The following is a 9,355-nucleotide window of genomic DNA, read 5'->3' on the forward strand; positions in this document are numbered from 1 at the left end:
TCTCTGCCCCCCCCCATCCCCAGACACAGGCGGCCCCTCCATTACACCTCCTGTCTCTCCCCCTCATCTCCAGACACAGGCGGCCCCTCCATTACACCTCCTGTCTCTGCCCCCCCCCCCATCTCCAGACACAGGCGGCCCCTCCGTTACACCTCCTGTCTCTGCCCCCCCCATCACCAGACATAGGTGGCCCCTCCATTACACCTCCTGTTTCTGCCCCCCCCCCCCATCACCAGACACAGGCGGCCCCTCCATTACACCTCCTGTCTCTGTCCCCTCATCTCCAGACACAGGCGGCCCCTCCATTACACCTCCTGTCTCTGCTCCCCCATCTCCAGACACAGGCGGCCCCTCCATTACTCCTCCTGTCTCTGCCCCCCCCCCCCCCCATCTCCAGACACAGGCGGCCCCTCCATTACACCTCCTGTCTCTGCGGCCCCCCCATCTCCATCCACAGGCGGCCCCTCCATTACACCTCCTGTCTCTGCCCCCCCATCTCTAGACGCAGGCGGCCCCTCCATTACACCTCCTGTCTCTGCCCCCCAATCTCCAGACACAGGCGGCCCCTCCATTACACCTCCTGTCTCTGCCCCCCCAATCTCCAGACGCAGGCGGCCCCTCCACTACACATCCTGTCTCTGCCCCCCCCCCATCTCCAGACACAGGCGGCCCCTCCATTACACCTCCTGTCTCTGCCCCTCCATCATCAGACACAGGAGGCCCCTCCATTACACCTCCTGTCTCTCCCCCTCATCTCCAGACACAGGCGGCCCCTCCATTACACCTCCTGTCTCTGCCCCCCCCCATCACCAGACACAGGAGGCCCCTCCATTACTCCTCCTGTCTCTGCCCCCCCCCATCTCCAGACACAGGCGGCCCCTCCATTACACCTCCTGTCTCTACCCCCCATCCCCAGACACAGGCGGCCCCTCCATTACACCTCCTGTCTCTGCCCCCCCATCACCAGACACAGGCGGCCCCTCCATTACACCTCCTGTCTCTGCCCCCCCCCCATCACCAGACACAGGCGGCCCCTCCATTACACCTCCTGTCTCTACCCCCCCCATCCCTAGACACAGGCAGCCCCTCCATTACACCTCCTGTCTCTGCCCCCCCATCCCCAGACATAGGCGGCCCCTCCATTACTCCTCCTGTCTCTGCCCCCCCCATCTCTAGACACAGACGGCCCCTCCATTACACCTCCTGTCTCTGCCCCCCATCACCAGACACAGGCGGCCCCTCCATTACACCTCCTGTCTCTGCCCCCCCATCACCAGACACAGGCGGCCCCTCCATTACACCTCCTGTCTCTGCCCCCCCATCACCAGACACAGACGGCCCCTCCATTACACCTCCTGTCTCTGCCGCCCCATCACCAGACACAGGCGGCCCCTCCATTACACCTCCTGTCTCTGCCCCCCCATCACCAGACACAGGCGGCCCCTCCATTACACCTCCTGTCTCTGCCCCCCCATGCCCAGACATAGGCGGCCCCTCCATTACACCTCCTGTCTCTGCCCCCCCCATCCCCAGACACAGGCAGCCCCTCCATTACACCTCCTGTCTCTGCCCCCCCCATCCCCAGACACAGGCGGCCCCTCCATTACACCTCCTGTCTCTGCCCCCCCATCTCCAGACACAGGCGGCCCCTCCATTACACCTCCTGTCTCTGCCCCCTCATCTCCAGACACAGGCGGCCCCTCCATTACACCTCCTGTCTCTGCCCCCCCCCCCATCTCCAGACACAGGCGGCCCCTCCATTACACCTCCTGTCTCTGCCCCCCCCCATCACCAGACATAGGTGGCCCCTCCATTACACCTCCTGTTTCTGCCCCCCCCCCCCATCACCAGACACAGGCGGCCCCTCCATTACACCTCCTGTCTCTGCCCCCCCCCCCCATCTCCAGACACAGGCGGCCCCTCCATTACACCTCCTGTCTCTGCTCCCCCATCTCCAGACACAGGCAGCCCCTCCATTACACCTCCTGTTTCTGCCCCCCCATCACCAGACACAGGCGGCCCCTCCATTACACCTCCTGTCTCTGCCCCCCCATCACCAGACACAGGCGGCCCCTCCATTACACCTCCTGTCTCTGCCCCCCCATCACCAGACACAGGCGGCCCCTCCATTACACCTCCTTTCTCTGCCTGCACCATCTCCAGACACAGGCGGCCCCTCCATTACACCTCCTTTCTCTGCCTGCACCATCTCCAGACACAGGCGGCCCCTCCATTACACCTCCTGTCTCTGCCCCCCCATCACCAGACACAGGCGGCCCCTCCATTACACCTCCTTTCTCTGCCTGCACCATCTCCAGACACAGGCGGCCCCCCCATTACACCTCCTGTCTCTGCCCGCACCATCTCCAAACACAGGCGGCCCCTCCATTACTCCTCCTGTTTCCTCCCCCCAATCTCCAGACACAGGGACCCCTCCATTACTCCTCCTGTCTCTGCCCCCCAATCTCCAGACACAGATGGACCCTCCATTACACCTCCTGTTTCTGCCCCCCCCCCCCCATCACCAGACACAGGCGGCCCCTCCATTACACCTCCTGTCTCTGTCCCCTCATCTCCAGACACAGGCGGCCCCTCCATTACACTTCCTGTCTCTGCTCCCCAATCTCCAGACACAGGCGGCCCCTCCATTACACCTCCTGTCTCTGCCCCCCCCCCCCATCTCCAGACACAGGCGGCCCCTCCATTACACCTCCTGTCTCTGCTCCCCCATCTCCAGACACAGGCAGCCCCTCCATTACACCTCCTGTCTCTGCCCCCCCATCACCAGACACAGGCGGCCCCTCCATTACACCTCCTGTCTCTGCCCCCCCATCACCAGACACAGGCGGCCCCTCCATTACACCTCCTGTCTCTGCCCCCCCATCACCAGACACAGGCGGCCCCTCCATTACACCTCCTGTCTCTGCCCCCCCATCACCAGACACAGGCGGCCCCTCCATTACACCTCCTGTCTCTGCCCCCCCCATCACCAGACACAGGCGGCCCCTCCATTACACCTCCTGTCTCTGCCCCCCCATCTCCAGACACAGGCGGCCCCTCCATTACACCTCCTGTCTCTGCCCCCCCAATCTCCAGACACAGACGGCCCCTCCATAACACCTCCTGTCTCTGCCCGCACCATCTCCAAACACAGGCGGCCCCTCCATTACTCCTCCTGTTTCCTCCCCCCAATCTCCAGACACAGGGACCCCTCCATTACTCCTCCTGTCTCTGCCCCCCAATCTCCAGACACAGATGGACCCTCCATTACACCTCCTGTCTCTTCCCACACTATCTCCAGATACAGGCTGCCCCTCCATTACACCTCCTGTCTCTGCTCACACCATCTCCAGACACAGGCGGCCCCTCCATTACACCTCCTGTCTCTGCCCCCCCATCTCCAGACACAGGCGGCCCCTCCATTACACCTCCTGTCTCTGCCCCCCCCATCTCCAGACACAGGCGGCCCCTCCATTACACCTCCTGTCTCTGCCCCCCCATCCCCAGGCGGCCCCTCCATAACACCTCCTGTCTCTACCCCCCATCCCCAGGCGGCCCCTCCATTACACCTCCTGTCTCTGCCCCTCCATCATCAGACACAGGCGGCCCCTCCATTACACCTCCTGTCTCTGCCCCTCCATCATCAGACACAGGCGGCCCCTCCATTTCACCTCCTGCCTCTGCCCCCCCATCACCAGACACAGGCGGCCCCTCCATTACACCTCCTGTCTCTGCTCCCCCATCTCCAGACATAGGCGGCCCCTCCATTACACCTCCTGTCTCTGCCCCCCCAGAGACACTTGTAATATACTTACTTTACTAGTAAGTAGTGTATTCTCTCTGACACAGAGTTCTCTGCTGCCACCTCTGTCCATGTCAGGAACTGTCCAGAGCAGGAGAGGTTTTCTATGGGGATTTGCTGCTGCTCTGTACATTTCCTGACATGGACAGAGGTGGTAGCAGAGAGCACTGTGTCACACTGGAGAGAATACACCACTTCCTGCAGGACATACAGCAGCTGGTAAGTACTGGAAGTTTGGAGATTTTTTAATAGACGTAAATTACAAATCTCTGGCACTTTCTGACACCAGTTGATTTGAAAGGTTTTTTTCTGCAGAACTACCCCTTTAAATCCCATGTATGAGGTGTAATCTGTGGGCAGTCAGGACACATCCAGGCCTTATAACAGCGACATTCAGAGCTGTCACATCCCCCCCTCCCCCAGGTCATGGCGGCTCCTCGCCCTGTGCTGACGCTCGCACCCCTGTCTCCCAGTGTGACTAATTTCAGGGTGTGACTGTACATCATAGCTACAATTAATGGCTCCTCCGGGACTACTCACTAAGCGTCCGTGTTGTCACCTATACACAGGTGTGACTGCGAGTGCACCCCTCCCCCATGTCACAGGGGTCCTGGAAGATGAGATACGGGATGCTGTTTGGAGTCCATGTTCTCCTCACCTGGCTGATTAGTTTAGGAATATGGGGTCAGAATGGCTGCTGCTAGCGGCCTGTACGCTGCACAGAGCTGGGGCTGAATGTCCCTGAGAGCGGATGGATGAATCCGGGGCCACATGCATAGCAAAGCAGCAGGGACACCTCTCTATTGCAGCTTGGTTGTCTTCACTCCATACAGCTAAACTGGGGGGTGTAAATACTCTTTAAAGCGGTACTCCTGCAAAGTTTTTTTTTTCTTCTTCTTTCAAATCAATTGATGTCAGAAAGTTACAGATATTTGTAATTTACTTCTATTAAAAAATCTCAAGACTTCCCATACTTATCAGCTGCTATATGTCCTGCAGGAAGTGGCGTATTCTTTCCAGTCTGACACAGTGCTATTTGCTGCCACCTCTGTCCATGTCAGGAACTGTACAGAGCAGCAGCAAATCCCCATAGAAAACCTCTCCTGCTCTGGACAGTTCCTGACATGGACAGAGGTGGCAGCAAAGAGCACTGTGTCAGATGGGAGAGAATACACCACTTCCTGCAGGACATACAGCAGTTGATAAGTACTGGGAGACTGGATTTTTTTTTTCTAATAGAGGTAATTTACAAATCTATATAACATTCTAAAAAGAGTTGATTTGAAAGAAAAAAGTTCCCCTTTAATACAGACTCCTTGCAGAGATGTTGATAGTGAAGCTATGAAGTCCTGAGTGGGGGTCCGCAGGAGGGGTGGTGGTATAATAGTGAGTAATATTACAAGAGGAGGAAAGACGTCATATCATCCAGTGTCACCGGAGTGCCGCCATGTGTTCTCCACATCCGTACAGAGTAACATATAGAGCCGCGTCCATGTAGACGGAGAAAATAAGGGGAGATCATTCCAGAAGGATCATGAAAATAGTATTAAAGGGGCTCGCCTTCAGTACATGGGGTGGGGGCTGGAACCCCACCAATGTCTGGGGATCAGTGGGAGAGGATCCTCACTTTGCATTATACTGGATTGTGTTTGGATCTTTGTGCGCGGAGTTCCCCTTTAAGAAGCGATCTACCTTTTTCCTGGGGGTCTCCTGGTGACAGGACTCCTCCCGGGGGTCTCCGCTCATACAGTAACCATCTCAATCAATACTTAGCAAATAGCAAATTCCATTTAAAGTGAAGAAAAGCGAAACCAACAAGAGAATCATTTCTAAAAACTTTATTCCAAGAGGAAGACAGTGACATGTACAGATGGTAAGAGAGACGGGTCTCCGTATAACTGGGAGCAGAGAACTGTGGGATGAAGAGAAGACAACAATCACAACATGGCGGCAGCAGCACCCCCACACCATTTCCTACTTCAAGGGGAACTCCAATGATTTTTTTTTTTTTTTTCACATCAATTGGTATCAGAAAGTGCCTGAGATTTGTAATTTACTTCTATTCAAAAATCTCTAGTCTTCTAGTACTTATCAGCTGCTGTATGTCCTCCATGAAGTGGTGTATTCTCTCCAGTCTGACATAGTGCTCTCTGCTGCCACCTCTGTCCAGTTCCTGACATGGACAGTGGTGGCAGCAGAGAGCACTGTGTCAGACTGGAGAGAATACACCACTTCCTGCAGGACAACAAAAGCTGATAAGTACTGGAAGACTGGAGATTTTTGAATAGAAGTAAACTACAAATCTATATAACTTTCTGAAACCAGTTGATTATTTTTTTTTCTGGAGTACCCCTTTAAAATCCAAAATGTCCACAAATGTTACGGTTGTTTCTTTGTTGTGTTTATGGGAAGGCTGAGTATGATGCAGCTACCCAGTAATCTCACTACATTACCAGACATATATACCCATGAGGTCATCACCAATCAGGGGTCGAGGTCCATACCTGGTGCGCAGGTTCCCAGAATATTATGGACTCACCCAGTTTTCCCAGAAGTAACATTTGCACTGTACGACTATCCTTGTCTCATCCATAAAAAACCCCAGCGAGAAACATAAGGACCAGCAGAGATGGGGCTATTGTATAATATTACACCATTCACCAGCTATACAACCTACAAGAACATACAGGGACCCTGCAATTTACCAGTCACCGACTTATGTCCTGACACTGACAGTCTACACTACACTGATGGCTGATAACAGGGAGCGATAGCTTGCATTCACCTCAGGCTCCTTTCTGACCATAATGGCTGATAACACAGAGCAATAGCTTGTATTCATCTGCACCACAAATGGAGAAGATCCACGTTTAGTGTCACTTTACCACACAGATACTTGTCCTGCTGCCACCATTGCCCTATAGGGGGCTCCTCACAGCAGAGGTGGTTGGGTTACCTATCACACTCATTTAAAAGAAAGAGAAGATCTTCCACATCAACACAGCCAGAAAGTGTCAGAGATTTGTATTTTACTTTTACATAAAAGTCTTCGGTCTTCCAGTACTTATGAGCTGCTGTATGTCCTGCAGGTAGTGGTGTATTCTCTCCAGTCTGACACAGTGCTCTCTGCTGCCACCTCTGTCCATGTCAGGAACTGACCAGAGCAGGAGATGTTTTCTGTGGGAATTTGCTGCTGCTCTGGACAGTTCCTGTCATGGACAGAGGTGGCAGCAGAGAGCACTGTGTCAGACTGGAGAGAATACACCACTACCTGCAGGACATACAGCAGCTGATAAGTACTGGAAGACTGCAGATTTTATTTTAATAGAAGTAAATTACAAATCTCTGACACTTTCTGGCACCAGCTGATTTGAAAGAATTTTAAGCTGACAATGCAATACAGGAGGGTTAAACATCTATTCTTCAACATATCAGGAGTTTTCTTTCCAAATAAGACTCAGACCTCAGACGTCTAGGTCAGGTGTATGCCCTCTGTGTGTCCTCATGCCTCAATACACTTAACATACCCTACACGGGTGTCCTTTTGGCTTTCATAGCCCAGCATAGTCCACTACACTTTACACACTCACCGTGGTTTACACACTCACTATCACAATAGAGTCAATGGCCGACCTCTGTGTATGTTTGAACAGTCTGGAGACTCCCAGCATATTCCTCCAATGGATAGAAGCAAAAAAAAAAAAAAGATGTGACCACTCCTCGGGTTTGGCGCACACCCCCTGCGGGCACAGTATGGCATCTTCATGTCTTGTAACAGAGGGAACGAGGCCCAAACCTTCTAGAATCGAGACCAGCTTCCTCCAAGGCAAAAGACAGGACCCGGCTGAACTGGAACTGAGTCAGCGGCGTCCCATTCTCATGGATAAAAAAGTTTCTGCCCCCCTCGGGCCTGACCTCCAAGAACTTCCTAATCCTGTTCATAGGACATAAGAACTTGTCGTCTCGCTTTTTAACCTCCACCCATTGGCTCTTGTTGGATCGGACCTTCTGCATCTTGCAGTATACAGAATTTCGCTCTACGATGACGTCTTTGAACGCCAGGCCCGTGCCGTCCTCATCTTTGGTTCTGGCCACCAGCTCCTCCATGTCAAAGGGACCATAAAACGCCAAAGTAAAGGCGGCAGCGAACAGTCGACTCTCATTGTTGTCGAAGCAAACCTTCTTGGTGGCGTAGATCACGGAGGCCAACATCTCGGGGGTCAGGAGCTCACCGGAGTCACCGTTGCTCTCCGTCTCCACGTTGTCCTCCATCTCTTTGTTCCTCCAGCTTGTCAGCATCTGCTGGATTATAAACTGTTTGGTGACATCTTTCTTTTCCATGATCTGCAAGCAGAAGGAGATCCCGGCCAAGGTGCCCACCACTTTGCCTCGGCTGTACCCGTTGGCTATTAAATGTTCGAAGAAATCCACCATAACCTTCTCGGGCCGGCTCCAGCCTCTTTGGCGAGCCGCTTTCTTAAACTGTATCCAGGATTTCCAGGAGGCCAGATACTTCTCCCAGGTTCTAGGTGACAGTATGGAGTTGACCAGATCCTGAGCCGTCTGGTTACTTCCTGGTCTGAAGTCCAATGTTCCCTCATCAGATATGGTGACAAAGTCAGGGAGCGCCCCCATGTCCTCCTCGCATTCCCGGGATGTTCTCAGGTAACTTGAGGTTGAGGCTTCGGAGCACGACATGTTTTGGCAGCCCCCGGACACAGATTAGTACGGCCCAGGTAGTCTTACAGCTTTCCAGATGCAAATACCTGAGGGTAGGAATCCTCCTTGTGTCACTTACTCCGAGGCTTCCCATAAGCTGCCAGGTCCCTGGAGCCGGTCCCTGGAACAGAAGGACAAACAGTTCATTCATTGTCTGTGCTAATCTCTTAATGACGGTGTAAGATTAGACTCCGCAATGGCCGTGCAGATGGTGGCCGTGACGCTACGAAGAAGGTTTATCAGTGACACCTAGAACTGTGTCGGAGACTTCCAGCAGAGCATCGCAACAGTATGATGGACTACAATGTGGGTGACCAGTCACATCCGACCGTCAACATAAAAGACCGGAGAGCGTCTGGGGAATAAATCGGACATGAGGTTTTTGCCAATCACGATAAAAAAAAAGATCCAACCTTAGAGATCACATATTTGGCAATGTTTATTTTATTGCCACAGGCATCACAGGCCCACATGGTCAATTCTGGATGGATAGTCACATGGTACGTGTATACACTGCGTATAAACAGGCAATATCAACCTAAACTATAACTGGTGGCAGAATATAAAGGTCCACATACACCTTACACTTGTGGTGTGGTGGGTTCGGACGTCGGTATAAAGTCTCTCGAGACTCCACCAACAGATGATGGGCGAGATGCTGGTGGAGATCAGGGTCAGGCATAATGGAATTTCACAGCCTGATCCCTTTGTTCTCAAAGAGATAAGCCACCAGAGTTGTCTGTTACCCCTCCCCATCGAGAAAACTGTTCGGGTTGGAGAGGATGGGAGAGATGACCCCCTAGGGAAAATCGTTTGGGTCCAAGGAACTTCAGT

The 9,355-nt window shown here is 53.6% G+C and overlaps 1 protein-coding gene across 9 annotated transcripts in view; it reads right to left on the minus strand.

Moving 5' to 3' along the window:
* Nucleotides 1-9,355, minus strand: part of PEX26 (peroxisomal biogenesis factor 26) — a 39,968-nt gene that overhangs the window by 22,941 nt on the left and 7,672 nt on the right. For 7 of the 9 annotated variants that reach the window (XM_069964673.1, XM_069964682.1, XM_069964650.1 and 4 more), the window contains one exon: nucleotides 7,128-8,642. The exons of 1 other annotated variant lie outside the window; for it this stretch is intronic. In XM_069964673.1, the coding sequence (XP_069820774.1) occupies nucleotides 7,565-8,500 (936 nt within the window). In that variant the 5' untranslated portion in view covers nucleotides 8,501-8,642 and the 3' untranslated portion in view covers nucleotides 7,128-7,564. Of the gene's footprint in view, nucleotides 1-5,625; nucleotides 5,715-7,127; nucleotides 8,643-9,355 lie in introns of those variants that run through there. One more of the 9 variants, XR_011362366.1, reaches the window with a different exon arrangement.

This window comes from Dendropsophus ebraccatus, chromosome 1, assembly GCF_027789765.1.
Source record: "Dendropsophus ebraccatus isolate aDenEbr1 chromosome 1, aDenEbr1.pat, whole genome shotgun sequence".
Classification (NCBI taxonomy): domain Eukaryota; kingdom Metazoa; phylum Chordata; class Amphibia; order Anura; family Hylidae; genus Dendropsophus; species Dendropsophus ebraccatus.